We start from the raw sequence: 17,613 nt of genomic DNA on the forward strand, positions 1-17,613 counted from the left end.
CAAAGCCTCATATATATCATAGCAATAATACAAATAATAGCAGCAATGATAGAACATTCTAGGTGTAATAGTTATTTTCAATATTTATATTGAAAATGTTAAGTGCATTTTATATTTGTGTATATTTGAATCAAGGAAATTACTACATTCAATTTTGGTTGAGAATTTTTAAGATTTGAGAGTTTTGAGTTGGAAGACGAGGGGATGCAAAGGATGGTTCTTGAGGATGAGGGGATTTAAGGACCTATATTTGGCAACGATCAAAGAACAATGGTGATTGGCCTTCAAAACCATACAAGTCTTTGTGACACATCATTTTCATAATTTTATCACTTTGTTTCCAACAACACCAAGTCCTTACTATTTCTAGATTTTGGAACTGAATTACAACTAGTATAGATATCCTAAATACATCTATCTAAAGAAATGTTGATAGATATTGTATGCAGGATTTATGGTGATCAAAATACTAACACTGAGATCAAAAAGGCCAACATACCAGTGAAACTTTTGAGTGCAAAGATTAACTAACTTAAACTAGTTTAAAGAAGTTAACTTCCCAGGAAGTGTCTCATTGTTCTCTATCTCGTAGGATCCCTAAAGCCAATGTTTTGCTCTTAGATCATTGAGCAAATGACTTTAGGAATGACAACTCCAAGAACGAGTGATAAAATGATCTATGTGCATGAATGCATCTAAGATCTATATGATATGTTCAAGCTATGATACTAAGCTATGATGAAGATAATGATATGATAAAGATATTAACAAACTATACTAACATGATATGCTGACATGGATATACTATGATATAAAATGCTTAAATGCTAAAAATCTTATTCTAACAAAGAGAGGCTAAAATGCTTGATATAATTAGACTATAATGTAGATGCTTAAAACTTGGAGGATGGAGATTGAAGAAAGTGAGTCCTATTTATAGAAGAAATGGGGAAATGGATGGTTAAGATTCAATAATCTTAACAAGGGCTAGGATTGAAAACTACTCAATCCATGTTTACAATTTTCACCAATAAAATGGTGACAATTGTCAACAAGAGATGGCTTGAGAGGAGATGTAAGAGGCATTAAATGTCTGAGAAGACATGGGGGTCACCCTAGGAGGGTATGGTTAGGGTTAATTAGGATTAACTAGTGAATAAAGATTTTACCCAAGAGGTAAACTCTTGTGCAAGGGTTAATAAGATAATCAGGGTCAAAGTCATGAGTGTTTGATGAGACCTTTGGGTTGGATGAGGGTTAAGTTAGAGAGAAATTCTCTAACCATGAGTGAAGGTTGGATTAACCATTAATGGTTAGGAAAACTTTGGGACAAATTTGTAAGAGCCTTTCAAATTTGGGGAACTCAACAAGTTAACTTGTTGAAAAAGATAAAGTCGTAAATGCATTTAGAAGGCTTTCCTCCAAATTTGAGAAGTGACTTCCTAAAATTTAGGGTTGTCATATGATTAGGAGAATTAAGGCTAGCTAAGTGGGATTTGAGAGGTTCTAGAAGAATGATTAGGAGGCAAGTGGGAAATGTAGGAGAATGGAAGTGGGAGGAAATAAGACTTTAATTAAAGATTAGAAAGTGGTTAGATGAATTTAATTAAATAAATTGAATAATTCATTTAATCAAATAGATGAAAAATAGAGAAATTAATTAAATAAAATTTAATTAATAGGGGGATGTGGTTTAAATAAATATTTATTTAATTAGATGGTCAGATTTATACATCTACAGATATCAATTGAAACTATTTTATTTACCTTTAAATTATTTTATTTCATTTTAAATTATATCTGTTAATGTTTGTAGCTTCAGTCGAATGATCATTTAGAATACATATAATATATGTTGATTAATAATAATATATTATTATGGTATATTATTATATTATTATATTATTATTAATCATATAAAATTTAATATTCAATATTAATCTATTATATTATTCTAAACTAATAATTGATTGATGAAACATTATAATATTGATTAAATTATTATAATTAAAGGAGAGACATGTCTGTTCAAGGACATGCCTCTCCAAAGGAATATATATAGTATAATGTTATTCAATTTGAGAACACATAGAATTCCAAGAATGCAAGTATCAGATTGAATCAGATATATACATTAAAATACATCCAATAAAACCTGGGAAAATCAACATGGTATCAAAGCTCAGGCCTGTGAAGTTTAATTTGGAGGTTGGAGAGGGTTGGAGAATTCAGTTTTTTCTAGAATTTTCAGTCTGAAATATGCCATTGTAAGGCCCTTGGTTGGCCTCAAAATGAGGACTATAATATATGGATGGAAAGATCTGTGTTTCTAGTTTTCAAATATGTTTATCTCATCAAATTTGATTCAGTTTTGTGCAAGATATGATGACTTTGGTGCAGGTCACTTGAAACCCTACCTAGGGTTAGCAGTTTTGGGAAAAATGTCATAACTTTTGTTTTAATCGTTGGATCTGGGTATAACTTGGAGGAAATGTTTGTAATTATATTTTCTAACATCTCACCAAAGAGATTGGATAAATTTGGTAAATTGCAAAATTTATTAACGACTGTGTGTGGCAGATCATAATGAAAGTGTTGATCAAAATTATGAAAATGTTCTACAATATTCAAAGGGAATTATGATGAGAGATGATTCATGCGTGATATTTCTTATATGGGCTCACCTTATGAAAGGAAATGTTTTAAACTTAAGATAAGTATTCCATGTTTTATTAAGGCACATGAATTATTGAGTTTGTAATTTATGCTATAATATTGGCTAGTAAAATCTTGTATGCTTCTATCATTGGTATTTATGTTCGAGATAATTTAGTTTATGAGCTATTTGTAATCTCTCTCTGACATACCTTCAGGACGAAAGCACAATAAAATTGAATTAAAGGGAGAAATAAATTGATGCTTATAAACAAATTGATGATTAAGACCAGATGTAGAGGGAGTCTGACATTTCAAAAGAGGACAAGAGGTTGATACCAGAACTTGAGCTTCAGAGGGAGCAGATGGTTCAATCAACTTGTGACAATTTTGATCATAGTGATTGAGAGGGATTTCACTATTGAAGGTGAAACACTTATGAGATAAAACTTGATTCAATTGATTATTATACTAATGAAATCATTTAATGCCTTATGGGCCTTGTGTAAATCCACGTAAGAGCTTGTCGATAGAATCATCGACTGAGGCAATCCACATGAGAGCTCATGGATAGAATTGTCAACTGAGGCAATCCACTTAAGAGCTTATGGATAGAATCGTCGACTGAGGCAATCCACGTGAGAGCTCATGGATAGAATCGTCGACTGAGGCAATCCACATAAGAGCTTGTGGATAGAATCGTCAACTGAGGCAATCCACATGAGAGCTCATGGATAGAATCATCAATTGAGACAATGCACGTAAGAGCTTGTGGATAGAATCACCGACTGAGGCAATCCACGTGAGACCTCATGGATAGAATCGCCAACTGAGGCAATCCACATGAGAGCTCATCGATAGAATCACCGACTGAGGTAATCCACGCAAGAGCTTGTGAATAGAATCGCTGATGAAGGCAAATTCACACCTTGAGACTATGGTCCCATGTGATGAGCATCATATGGTTGATGCAAATACTCCCAATATCATGAGATGATATTTTTGAGTTATGGTGAATATCATGTGCCTTGATATTCTTGTTTATACCATACTTCCTGATATCATAGTGAAATAATATTTTCTCTATTCCATAATTAATCTAGACCTAATGCATTTGCATTGATTTTATCTTCCCTAGCTAAGAGGGAGTGTTAATTATGTTTTGTGCAGCTATGGTGAGGGCCATAAGTGTTGACATGGGAGATCACTACACATTTTGTCTGATCATCCTCCCTAGCCAAGAGGGAGTGTTAATGTTTGTAGCTCCAGTCGAATGATCATTTAGAATACATATAATATGTGTTGATTAGTAATAATATATTATTATATTATTATTAATCATATAAAACTTAATATTCAATATTAATCTATTATATTATTCTAAATTAATAATTGATTGATGAAACATTATAATATTGATTAAATTATTATAATTAAAGGAGAGACATGTCCGTTCAAGGACATGCCTCTCCAAAGGAATATATATAGTATAATGTTATTCAATTTGAGAACACATAGAATTCCAAGAATGCAAGTATCAGATATATACATTAAAATACATCCAATAAAACCTGGGAAAATCAACAATATCTACTACATATAGAAATATTTAAATTATATTGAATTTAGATTTATTTACTTTAAAATTATTTTATTTCATTTTAAATTATATTGTATTTACATTATTTATTTTTTCTCAGATACATTTTTTTTATTTGATAATTGATATCTAGTTTTTTATATTTAAATTTTAAACTACTTATCATTGCTCAAAAAAATCATTAAAAATAAAAATTATAAAATATATTTTTTTTAAGAAATATTGTAATTATGACATGCTGGATTATTTTAAATATCTTTGTAATTAAATTTATTTGTCTTGTGCAAGTTTTAGGAGTATTCAATCATTATAACATATTCAAATTTAGTGTTTTTAAGTTAGTTTTAAAAAAAGAGAATGTCATGTGATGATGATGAGAGCATTAAGCAATGGTTAGAAGTAATGTTTTTATTTCATCTATTTAGTTCAAGTTTCTTGTTGATGTAGTAGATTTGGAGGTTCATTGTTTCTATTGATTTTGTGGTATTAGTATACTTAAATTATTGGTTGTTAATGTATGGGTCTTCTCAATTTTGATTATATTCCAGTTAAACTTGATTAATTCTTAAAATTTTAAGTTTATAATTTTAAAATTTGATACCTTTCGGCATAATTTACATATATTTTCTAGGAATATAAGTATACTAGTTATATATCTATCTAAAACTTATAATTTTAATGAGGGTATATTTTATTTTATATGTTGTTTATTTAAACCTCTTAAGTTTATAATTAATATTAATATTTTGACGTGTCAATGGTTGTCAAATTTAAGCTGGAAGATAAAAGTTAACATTAACACAGTCACACTCCACCCCTTGCTGTCATTGTAGAATGGATATCGACATTAATAAGGCTTGAATGTCTATCTATAAGTTTTTGGGACTGCTTAGGATGCAGGGCAGACCCATAAACCATTCGCTTTAGGATTTGTGGCACAAAGATCCAAAAAGCTTTTTGATTTATCTTATTTTAATTTGACTTCTACATTGATCTACAACGAGGGACGCCTAGCAGTCAGGTCCAATCCAAAGACACTTGAAACTCTCCTAAGCATCTCAAAACATCTGAGAGTCTCAATAGTATCTCCAAACCATGGGGGGCACCTTGAAAACATCCCCTCGTTGATGGAGACACCCGAAAGCATCCCCAATAACCCCTCTTTGATGGAGACTCGAAAGCATCCCCAACTACACGGGTAGCAATGGTGGTGCAACAGAGGAACATTTCCCCAAGTCTCCCACATCTCCGAAACATCCCCGTGACAAAACACCCAGGTTTTTTTTTGATTGGGGAATTTTAACAGCCAGTTCATATTGAAAACAAAGCTCCTTCCAAACATTTAGAAACATTTCTCTATAAGATTATCTTCAATTAAGGGGTTTACGAAATTCGAAGTAAGTTTTTTTTAACCATGGGAATTGGGATAAGCAAGCCCAACAGCTTGGAGAACAAGCCCTTGTTCAAGCCCTTGTTGCTCTTGACAAAGCAGGCTCTTCCCTATAAACCATGGGATGTCAATAGTGGCTCGAAAACCACCATTATTGGGTAAACTTAGACCTACATGATGAGAACTCAAGTTTGTGTAAAAGCATTTCCTACAGATTCACGGTGCATTGCCCGATGATATGCAATATTTATATCAGATAGCAAAATTAGATCCTCAAAGCATTGCAGCTTCACGGTGCATCGTAGATAGCAAAATTAGTTCCTCGAAGCATTGGTAATGTGCAATTAGATATACACCAATAAAAGTCGAAAAAGACATACGTTTCCATATGAGCTCTAATCTCTCCGACTCCCATCATAAAACTTTGACGTACCTGGTCAATGCATAGTTAAAGACTAATACGCACTATGATATTAATAAAATAGATTTGATTGAAGTTCATGCCATTAGAATTAGAAAAAGGGGTAAATATCAACACATTAGTGCATTCATTTGCTCTGACTTCTGCAATATATTATTCTTATAGTTGAACAACCATTATACATGGTGTTGACCATAACTCAAGTGACTACTATCATAGCTTGTCACTTTATTTTAAAGGTTCCCAGATCATAGAATTGAATAATATCAGACCAACAATAGCAAAACCTGAATGAAAAGTACGTGCAAGACCGTAAAGATTAATTACAATTTCTAAACAGCAATGCAAAAAGATATTGTACAGTTCTGACTACATCCATGTTCCAAACTAGAGAACAAAATACCTAGCTTAACCAAATGCCTTGAATTCGTACTGAATCCTCAAAAAGGCAAAGGGTCTTTGGAGCTATGACGAAAGCCAGAAAAAATCTGAATTGAATAGCCACTGCGCTGTGTAATTTACAGCTTATGCACAGAACAAAAGTTGACTCATTATGATTTGGGAAAATCTTGAAGTCATAGCACCATTTGTCTCAAAGTTGCCTAATGAACAGATGCTTCATTTACAGAATTTCAAGGTTTATATCAAAAGAGCATCAGGTAATCAAGGTTAAAATTGATCACAAGCTAGAGAGACAATTAAATAAGCTAAATTATCCACCGATCCAGTGGCATCTGTCATCATATAAATTTCATATCATATAGCACTTCATTCACTATCAAGTACCCAAAATAGATGGAATTGGGTAATAAACAATAATAGTCATTTTATGAATAAATTTGTCTAGAACATTCCGTTCAGATGTACAATTTCAACATTGTCAATCAAAATAAATCAGGAGTAAGAAGGCTTCTCCTCTAGTTTACAACAATTGATGGAGAAACTTCTCCAAAGAAAACTATGCAAAACACATTTCTGTAAACAATCAACATAAAGCCTTGCAACATCTTAATCATATAAAATTTCGTCAATGAGTTCTTGGCACTAAAACCAAAAGATCATACGATATTTTAGATTCATATAAGAGCCATGTTTAGATATTTATGTATACTGATACAATACTGACTTGAATGGTTCTCACTTAAACTTGTCTTTAAATAACGAGTATTTGAGAACTAAATAAAGCAACAGGAATCCTCAACAAGGATAAGTCATTCCTCGAGATGAATAATTCCAAAATGCGTTAAAGTAAATTTGTAGCCAATCAATGCATGCTACTCTCTATTCCCTGTATCTTCACACGAGCTCCACAATCTTGTCTTCCCTATTTTGATTTTTCTGTTTACCCCTTTGAAATCAATAAAAAGAACAAAACAAGCACCTGACTCCACCTCTTTCCTATGCCCAGGAAGCAAAAAAGCGATGCATCTTTCCACAATCTGTTCTCCCGTACAATTTTCTCATGATTCATTTCACACACAATAGCAAGAGACTTGTAAGAAAATCATCCTGATTAAAGTGAAAGCATCAATGACCATCAGCTGTCACACGATTCTACTCAAAAACCACTCCCTTTGTCAAAAAGCATATGGACATGGATCAACGAAAGTAATGACTTGAAGATATTCTTGTCTTTGCACTGAATTTAGCGAGCAACTGCCCGATGTTTTCGTAAAACCATGGAGCTCGTTGAAACTATGGCACTTGTTGAAGAATTCTTGGTATTTCTAGCAGTCTTTCGGACAGCTACAACTACTGACTTTTGTTTAGGGGGTGGCTTTTTCCTTGGAGATTTCTTCATGATACAAACGGGACCTGGAGGAACCCCCCTCTTCAATGCACTGCCTCTTGGAGTAGCGGATGGAGGGACCCTCAGGCTCTCTGGTGGCAGAGGACTATGAGGCCTCCAAACAATATTGTTCTTTAAAGAGAACCTAACCCTCTTTGCTATTTTCTGTACACTTCCACCAGCAGATGTGGCATCACAGAAAAGGTCAGAACAAACACTATCTTTGTCACTTTCATGATAACTTGCAGAACTTAAACCTCCATTAAGTCCAATTTCTGAATTTAGTTCCCTTATCCTCTTCTTTGATCCAGTATTCAAAGGAGAAACAGGAGTTGGAAGAGATGCCACTGGTGAATTGAAGTTGTCCAAATCATCATCAGCCTCCTCAGATTGCTGCTCAAGATTTGAGATTGCTGAAGCATCTATCATCATTGTATCACCGTCATCCCCAGACACAACTTCCAAACTCTTTTCTTTATTATCACTGATGACATCCTGGTAACTGCATGCATGGTTGAGGTTTAACTCATCCATTTTATCCTGTACCCTTTCTGCTTGTGCATTTACTTCCTTTTCTAGACTTCCAAAATTACTATTCTCATGTTTTACACTGTGTTTGCACATCAAACATCTTTCAATGGTGCTTTCAACCAGCTCTGAATTCCGTGGCTTCATCTCACTATTCAAATTATTTTCAGAGTCGCTGATGTGATCAACAATCTCTGCATTGTTCACCCAACAATGGTTAATTGGCAAACCAGAATCAGCTTGTAATTCATGTATATAAAGAGATTTCACCTCTAATAATTTCTGTGTAGCAACATTGTAATGTATCTTCGGCATCATAGCCCCATATAATGAAACCACAACTCCAGATGAAGCTAATTGTTGATAAAGCTTGACGAATTCCCTGCCTAACTTGTCCAGAAATGGTCCATTATCTTGCAGGCTAGGAGGAGTAACCGACTGCAAGAGGCTATTAGTTATTCCAATGGATCCAAGGTTCTCCTTCTTGGTGTCAACATCCTGCCCTTCCTGGTTTCCCTTTAAGAGGTTTTGTCCATTTTCCACAAGGCAAGTAAATGCATTGTCTTTCACTCTCTTAAATTGGAGCCTAATCTCAATCAAATGCCCACAAGAATCAAGAGGCATAGGAAGAAACCAATGAAGTGCACCAAGGTACCTGTCTGCAAAATATGAATCCATTCCCTGAGGTTTGCCTACAGCCAACAAAGTTCTCTGCACAATGGCACCCATGAATTTATTTACAAGATCACAATCCCAAAAATTCTTGTCAAGCACAAAATGCATGTGACAAAGAATCCCACCAAGCACATGATTGAAGTTATCAAGATTGAAATGATCAATAACACCCTGTTCCTTTTTCATTGCCATCAAAAAGAGCTGAAAATATTGTCGAGCTAGATTTATGTCAAGAGCTTCAGCAATGGCTGACAATTTTTCAAACAATTTACAGCAGGTCAGGTGTTTGTTGGTCTTAAAAAAGAGGGTTTTCCAAACTCGCTTCAGTTCTTCTTCATTGACCTTACTCTCAGTCATCAGCCATAACTTTAACACTTCAACCACTTCATTTTGAATTATTTTGTGCTTCTTCACCAAATACATGTTGCTCCACGACAAAGTTTCATTCTCAGTATCCACAGACATATCAAGCTTGAACCCTGTCATAACAAAAACAACAAAATGGTTAGCCCATCATTCTCTCACAATTATTTAAGCATAAATTTATAATTCTGTTCCTATTTACAACTACAAGTCGGAATAAATTGCTAATAGGCGTTATGACACAACCTAGACCTACAAAGTGACTTCAAATAGCAAAATGAAAAAGCTTTAACCACACAAAGTAAGGGTTCAAACCATGTACACATATTTGCACTGGATTTGGCAGCAATCACAAAAATAAAGCAGAATATTGAGAATTTGAACATTTAAAATAATATATAAGATGTCTTCCATAGACTTTTCAAAGGTAAAGAAGTTTATCGAAACTTGAAAGCTCAAAACAATTTGAAGAGATTCTAAGAATAACGCAGTTTATCAGAATTTTAAAGCATAAAAATAAGTATATAAGAAATCTAGCAAGTTCTCAACAAGAAAATAGTTTTATCAGAATTTGAAAGCATTAAAATAAGTAAAAATTTTGGTGAGTTCTCTACAAGAAAACAGATCAGATCTTGAATATGTAAACAAGTAATTTGATGGGGAATCCAAGAACAAAACACTTTGCTAGAATTTAAAAACAAAGCAGTGTATTGAAATTTAAAAGCTCCAAAAAGATATTAAGGGAATTTCAAAAACAATCAGTTTTTTCGAAAACAGAAAGCTTCAAATAAATAAAAAGATCACAAGCTACTTAAATTTGAAGCAGTTCATCCCCATATTAAAGGTTTAAAAGGCAATAAACCTGTAGGAAATAATTTAGTTTCCTGCCCTTTTCAAGTGAAGTAAGTGAATCTGAGATGAGAATTCCAACTAAAACTTTTGTAAAGTTTAATTTTGATGGTGCATCCCAAGGCCATCTGTGTGTTAAAGGTGCAGGTTTCATTATTGGAAAGATGACAGAAGTTTTGTACATGGGGACTATTTCTTTTTGGGAATCAGAACTAATAATGGCAAAGAATAGGAAGGAGGAGTGTGAAGTCTGGAGGTTGCCACATCCTTCGATGTACAGAATTTAGTGATTGAAAATGATCCCATAGTAGTAATCAATGCTCTTAATAAGGGCTGAAGCCTTAAGTGGAAGATTCTGAAGAGGTGATTGCTTTGAGTACTAAGTTTAAAGAAGTTATTTTCCAACATTGCAGAAGGAAGGCTAGTGCTGTTCCTGGCATAAAGCAGCATTGATCAGGACCATTCACAGACCTTTACAGAAATTTCCTGTCTTCTTGGTAAGGGATGGATTCCTCTCACTTATAAACCATCATATTTTCTAAATTACTTGATGACCAAGCGTCATTATTTTTAGGCAGTGGTTTATTTAGTTTGAGGTTTGATTAATTTCTGCAAAGGTGGCATCATCTCAACACATGGGAGCTGGTAATGATTATTGATTTGTTCGGTGCTATAGGGACAAAACGTTATAAGCTTGTTTGGCTCATGCAGTATCATTTCTTCATTTATAATTGGGTCATGTCTGGTTGGTGTTGGGTGATCTTTCTTTTTAAAATGTCATGGCTCAGGCAGCATGGTCATGGTGGATTGCAGCATGGACATGAATGCATAGGTCTGTGTGGAGATCTACATTCTAGGGGCTACCATATGCAAGGATTTCATCTATAAATTAGAAGTGGATCTGCCAATTCAAGAACTACAGCTTTGGCTGCTAAAGCTTTTCCTGCAGTGGAATTTTGATGACATGGTGTTGTCCTCATCAATTGAGATGGCTGGGTAAGAGAGATTGAGAAGCCATTGGTGAAGATGGAGGTACCTCCTATGAAAGTTGAGACAACAGCAGAAGGAATGGCAGACCCTAAGGATGAAAGATATGTATGCCATGAGCTGTTTCTGCTTCAGGCTTACTATAATAACGTTGGCAAGGTCCTAGACAGCCTTATGATGACTCAAGGAAGTATCTCAAACTTTCAAGGGGTGTGTTTTCCTCACTGGACGTATCCTCTCCGAATTCTTGGGAGGGAGTAGGTGAGAAAGGAAGTTGGGTTCAGATCAAGGAGGATTGCTAGACGAGGTGAGGTGTCATCTGGTATGAAATGGCAGGAAGCTAAGTCACTAGGTTCGGCCGAATTTCAACCTTTAAGTCGAAATTCGCCGAACTTGAAACATTTTATAAAATCCGTAAAAAATTAGGGATGACGTGTTTGCTGAAAAGTGTTTTTTCCCTTGCGCATTTTAGGGTTTCGTCGAGTTTTGTTAATAAATACGGCGCCAAACAATCAAAGTGTATGTTGAGGCTTGATTTGCAGTCACGGACGCACTAGTTCCAATCGCCCGACCTTCAACCAATTGTTAATAAATACAGCAGCAAACAATCAAAGTTTTGCTTGTATGTGAACCAATTGTTGATGTGCTTCATATGGTTGATGGTGACACTCCTTGCCTTGGCTTGCTTTATGAAAGCATGGACCGGTGTAAGGAATCTATTCAAAAAGCACTAAATAATGAAGAAGCAGAATATATGCAGATATGGGAGACAGTTGATTACAGATGGAAAATGATGCACACAACTTTACATGCAGCAGCTTGCTTTTTGGAGCCTAAGTTGTTTGCTATTGATAGAAGGGGTGATAATGAAATCATGGCAGGGCTTTACCAAGCCAATAGCAGATATGTACCAGATCCAGAAATTGCAGCACTAATTAGAGATCAAAGTTGGCAATACAAGAGAGGAGAAGGGATGTTTGGAGGGGCAGAAGCCAAATATGACTCGCCACGTATGCCTGGATATAGATGGTGGATCGCTTATGGATCATCAGCTCCTGAACTACAAGAGTTTGCTATTCGAATTTTGAGTCAGGGAGGAAGTTCATCAGCTTGTGAGAGGAACTAGAGTTGCTTTGACCACATCCATTCCAAAAAGAGGAACAAATTGTTGACTGGAAAGTTGGGAGATCTTGTCTATGCTTGCAGCAATTTGAAATTGTTGATGAACAAATCAGCAAAGAACCTTCTTTAGAACAAACTCTTGAAGGCATAGCAATGCCAGATGCAGATGAGCCTGACTTTGCAGATGATGAACTGAGTAGTGATACAGATGATGATGATTTGGCATCCCAGCCAAGTGCTCTTGATGACAGAATTATTTTAAAGTTCTAAAGTCTTTGACTGTTATTGTACCTTTTTGACAAAAGAACATCTTTGCAATTGTGAAAGCATATGTTTCCTATGGTTTATATTTTATAAATGTGTCATCTTTTTGTAATGATTTCAAATCTATTTATCAATGTTAAAGTATTTAGGCAATTTTATAGATCTATTACATATATTTATTTAAAAATTAAAAAAATTACATATGGCGAATTTAATTCGAATTTTATACATTTTGAATTTTTTCCTCATTGAACTTCATTCGAATTTCAAAGCTGTCGAACTTCAAATTCGAATTCGACCCTGGTGACTTAGGCCGGAAGTATGCTGATACCCCTTTCTCTATGGTTTCTTTTACTTATACTTTTGAATCTCTGGAACTTTAATTATGTTTCCGTGAAGCCTTAAAAATAATATTTGTTATTATTGTTCACAGTCCTTCATGGCCATTATGGTTGTTTGGGTTGTATATTTTGCAACAATGTTTCACTTCTATCTTCTAAATCCAACTTAATGGGTAAACTGGATCATAAAAAAGATCAGCAACCTATTATATTTTTCATGATCCTTTTTTGTCCCCAAAGAGAAATCTAGAAATACCAGAAAACGAGAAGAGACTCATCTTAATGGTCAAATTAAATCATCAAATCTGTTCATCCCTGAAGAGAAATCTAGGCACATCAATAAAGAAAAGCATATAGAACAACAATGTTTCCAGATATTTTATAAAAATAAAGCAGTTTATCAGAAATTGACATAGATGAAATGAAAAACTACAAAAATTTTCAACTAAGTAATAGTTTGTCAGAATTTGAAATATAAAATTAAAAAATTATAGAATAACTTGGCAGTTGTTAAGAATAATGCAAATTAACAGAATCTGAAGGCTCAAAATCAATTGTCCAATAGGGTGAGCTGAGTTGGTGAAATCATTAGGAAGCCCAATGTTCAAATCCCGGGAAAAAACATGAAGTGTTGAAGTTGGATTAAAATAGTAAATACAATATGGCCTACCCAAAACAAGCGAGTTTGATGAAAGAGATACCCCTGGCCGTGGCAACCAAGCACAAATTTACTCCAAAAGGAAACCAAAATAAACTTAAAAAACTTACATGATCATGAAAGCAATTTAAAAAATGAAGCACTTTATCAAAAGTTGACTGCAGAGATATCCCTCAGTCATAAAAAATAAGCTGAAAGTTAACTCACAAAAGTGGGGAATTTCCCAAATCAAGACAATCAGAAAATATTGAAATATATTTTAAAAATAACAATGTTTATCAGAAATCAAATTCAAAAAGATGACCGCATAAAAAAACTTCACCATTTTTCCAAGAATAATGCAGATTGTCAGAATTTGAAAGGTTACACTTACATACAACGAAATTGACTGAAGAGATGCTCCTCGGGCATTGCAACTAAGCCCAAGCCTAATTCACGACATGAGAGAATTTCCCAAATCAAAAGAAATAACTTACAACAAATTGAAAGTTATTTGTAAATATATAAAGCTTCAGCAGTTTTCCAAGAATAAAGCAGATAGTCAGAATTTGAAAGCTTTCAAAGAAATGAAGTTGAACATTCAACAAACAGATACCCTAATTCATTGCAACTACACCCGAAGCTATCTCAAGAAACAGGGGCCTTTAAACAATTAAAAATTTTAAAACACTATCCAAATCTTTAAAATAATTTGAAATCAAAGGCATTATATCAGAATTTGAAACTGACTATCTAACAAAACTACTTAAGTTTCGAAAGAATAATGTAGATTGTCAAATTTGGGAAGCTTATATAGAAATGAAATTGACTGGAGAGATACCACCCCACTATTGTAATTTCAACTAAGCCAAAGCTGCCTCGAAAATAGGAACTTCACCGAATCAAAATAGAAACTTAAATGATCTGCAAAATAATTAGGAAAAATTAAAAAACATTTTATCAAAATTAAAAACTGAATATATAAAAACAACTTCAGAATTTCCAAGATTTAGGCATACTAATAGATCAAGGAAGCGCTAAGAAATAAAAGTAATCAAATAAATATATACCTATATTAAAAACTAAATTGATTTTCACCTAAAAAAATTCAAATTCTTGAATAAAAAGAAAAATAATACCACCCACTTGAAATTCCATTTAAAAAAAAATTAAAATGGACAACAAAGGCAAATTTTCAAAAAATATTGCATGCAATTCCAAAATTCGAAAGAACACGGAAATAAAAGTAGTGATAAAAGAGAAAAATTAATTATTTAAAATTCTAAGGTAAAAACAAAGGACCCACTTGAAATCCATTTTGACCAAAAATTCAAATAAATAGGTAGCAAAATCAAGTTTTCCGAGAAATAAAACATTTTATCAGAATTTGAAAGCACTGAGAAATTAAAAAGTAAAGAAATAAACAGCACATATTCAATAGCATAAATTCATTTTCACTTAACTCAATATTCTCTCGCGAAAAGAAAACCCTCAAATTCATTTGACTAAAAAAATTCAAATAATGAACAACCGAAACAATTCCTACATAATAACGAAGCCAAAAAAGCACTGTACGCAGCAAATCTAAAAGATAAACTATCTTCAAAAAAATTAAGTAAAAAATCTTTAAAAACTTACCTCAAACCCTAATTAAAGAGGCCCGTAAGATCAGAAACCCTGTCCTCCTCTCACTCCAAATTAAACCTTACAAAATAAATAACAAAACTCATCTTCCTTGCCTGTCAAAAAGGCAGAAAATAAAAACATATCACTACAATCTTTGAGGAATTCGAGTGCAGGACTCATGTTGAACATTCTTTTTTTTAATACCCCAAAAAATACCTGTGCATTATTTGAGCTTCCAAATTTGCAGGCATTCAAAGCAGCGTAATTTTCTGTTTTTAGACAGTACAAAAGCTGTTTTAGCGTCTGTACACATATCAGAAAAAGGGAAAAAATTTGAACCGCAATTCAACTTACAGGTGTCCGTCATTCTGTGCACAGCTGACCCCTTATTCCCGGTGACCGGGACTTTGGGTAAAGGAAGTGGGGTGCTTTGGCAGAAAAATTTAAATTATGCTACCTGTGAGTGGAGACTTTTTAGTTGATATAGTGGGGTTTATGCAAGTACACCTTTGGGATGAGGGTGACCTAACATCTAAAGCGGTTGATAATATGTGAGAGATTATTTAAATTTTTTATAGTTGAAGAGTGTATTACATTCATGTATGATTCTTAAAAAAAAAAAATTAAAATATTTAATTTAATGTATTAGTGAGTGTTAATAAAATAAAATTAAATAATTAAAATCAATTTTAGATCATTTAAATTTAATTTTTATAATAAATTAAAGTTGATTAATTAAAAATTAAATTAAATTGAATTAATTAATTTTAATTATATTATATTATTATTATTTATTTAAAATTAATTTTCATAATAAATTAAATTAAATAACCTAATAAAATTAAAGATAATTAATGTCAATAGGCATTTTACAATGGCAAAGGGGTGAAGTGAAATAGTGTGAGTGTGTTAAAGTTAACTTTTATTTTTTATCTTAAATTTGACAACCATTCACATGTCAAAATATTTTTTTTTTTGATAGGTAATAGGTCGCAGCCGTAATATTTTTATTGAATTTAAAATGTTACATCTCGATTCAGTGTGGGCACTAGTAGGAAAGAACCGAGGTAAAAAAACCTCCAATCTTGCCCAAGGAATTTCTTCCTAGCATATGAGTTTACGTTAATTGCCATTTTTGTTGATTTACAGTTAGGCTTGGCCAACCAGTTTACAAATACACAATACCTATTGTGTTAAATCTTTCCTCAATGCTATTGTTGCTGGATTATTTATATATCTTTTGGGTGGTGCCTCGGTGCTTGCTTTCTTTTTCAATCTTCCAAGGGCAAGTGGATCCTTATGTGTTTTCTCATTTTCCTGAAACCGCCTGCACATATAAAAACTAGAACACCAAACACATATGCTTTTATCGAATGCAATTGTTAAAACAAAAACCTCAACTGGGAATATGTAATTCTATTATCAATATATGTTTAATGTGAAAAGATAAAACATCTCGATCTCACCAATAAATACCAATGAAGCCAGATCAGATGATGCTGAGAAATGCATTGCCTAACATAGATAGGTCAGTCACAAATTTGTCTCCTTCCTTCCCAACCAACTGCACATAATCGATATCAAAAATCGAGGGGAGGATACAGAGGCTTGTATCCTGAAATCAACCCATCAGGATAACTCCATTTTGTGTTGACTTCAGGATAAAAGGACCTCATATCTTCCCTTTAACACAAAAATTCTAAAGGAAATAAACACAATTAAGCTAACTTGCTTTCAGGTAGTGCTTTATGGTAGAGGGAGCATAGAGCCTTGCAAATTGATTTACCTTAAATAACAACAAGCAACATTCGTATGCAATATTAAGAGTTAATGTAATAGCCACCCTGAGCCTTTCGACAGGCCATATCCTGAATGGAGTATACCTATCATATATCCCTGTCTCAAAATGATACATCCCCTGCTTTGATAGGGAATCTGACCCTTTAGTTCTTAGGTAGTTGAAAATAGGGTACCGGCTTGCCCTGTTTTGGCAGTTTCTTGACGAGTATGCATTTCTTTGAATGATGATTATTTAGTGCCTAGAATTTAGTATAATCTTATAATCTCTTGTTCTATCCTTCTTATCAATGCATTTCCATATTTTTAATGACCGTGAGGGGGGCAACCAACCTTGATGGGTTACCACTAGATCAGATTATACATTAAGGCCATGGAGTGCCTAAAGCCAGTCATGATCAAAGAGCAAATTGCATTATGACAACACATAGAGTTATGAATAAATATATAAGATAAATTCTATTTTTATTTATTTGTATATTTTATAAGCTAGTGTATGCGGGATGCTCCGTCGATTGTTATACATTAGCTTGTCTGTTCTAGGTGCTCCACATTACCCATTATTGCAG

The 17,613-nt window shown here is 33.6% G+C and overlaps 1 protein-coding gene across 13 annotated transcripts; it reads right to left on the minus strand.

The window, feature by feature from the left end:
* Positions 1 to 7,111: 7,111 nt before the first annotated feature.
* LOC131065323 (uncharacterized) lies at positions 7,112 to 15,722 on the minus strand. 13 transcript variants are annotated; one of them, XM_057999805.2, is made up of 6 exons: positions 15,602 to 15,722; positions 15,464 to 15,516; positions 15,260 to 15,325; positions 14,463 to 14,545; positions 14,020 to 14,070; positions 7,112 to 9,537 (listed from the first exon to the last, which is right to left on the minus strand). In XM_057999805.2, exons 5-6 carry the CDS (start codon positions 14,051 to 14,053, stop codon positions 7,712 to 7,714), a joined length of 1,860 nt encoding a protein of 619 aa, XP_057855788.2. In that variant the 5' UTR covers positions 14,054 to 14,070; positions 14,463 to 14,545; positions 15,260 to 15,325; positions 15,464 to 15,516; positions 15,602 to 15,722; the 3' UTR covers positions 7,112 to 7,711. The 13 variants fall into 13 exon arrangements, with proteins under 13 accessions (XP_057855788.2, XP_057855787.2, XP_057855795.2 ...); XM_057999804.2 differs by having other exon boundaries at positions 15,260 to 15,360; XM_057999812.2 differs by having other exon boundaries at positions 14,016 to 14,070; positions 15,260 to 15,360; positions 15,602 to 15,721.
* Between the last annotated feature and the right edge of the window lie 1,891 nt (positions 15,723 to 17,613).

Source organism: Cryptomeria japonica, chromosome 4 (assembly GCF_030272615.1).
Source record: "Cryptomeria japonica chromosome 4, Sugi_1.0, whole genome shotgun sequence".
NCBI lineage: Eukaryota > Viridiplantae > Streptophyta > Pinopsida > Cupressales > Cupressaceae > Cryptomeria > Cryptomeria japonica.

Coding starts and splice junctions, on each gene's coding strand:
- LOC131065323 (XM_057999806.2), bottom strand. CDS start 14,053: ATGCCCGAGGAGCATCTCTTCAGTCAATTTCGTT. Junction 9,538..14,019: donor TCTCTTCAGTCAATTTCGTT/GTATGTAAGTGT, acceptor TTGTTATGACAG/GGTTCAAGCTTGATATGTCT.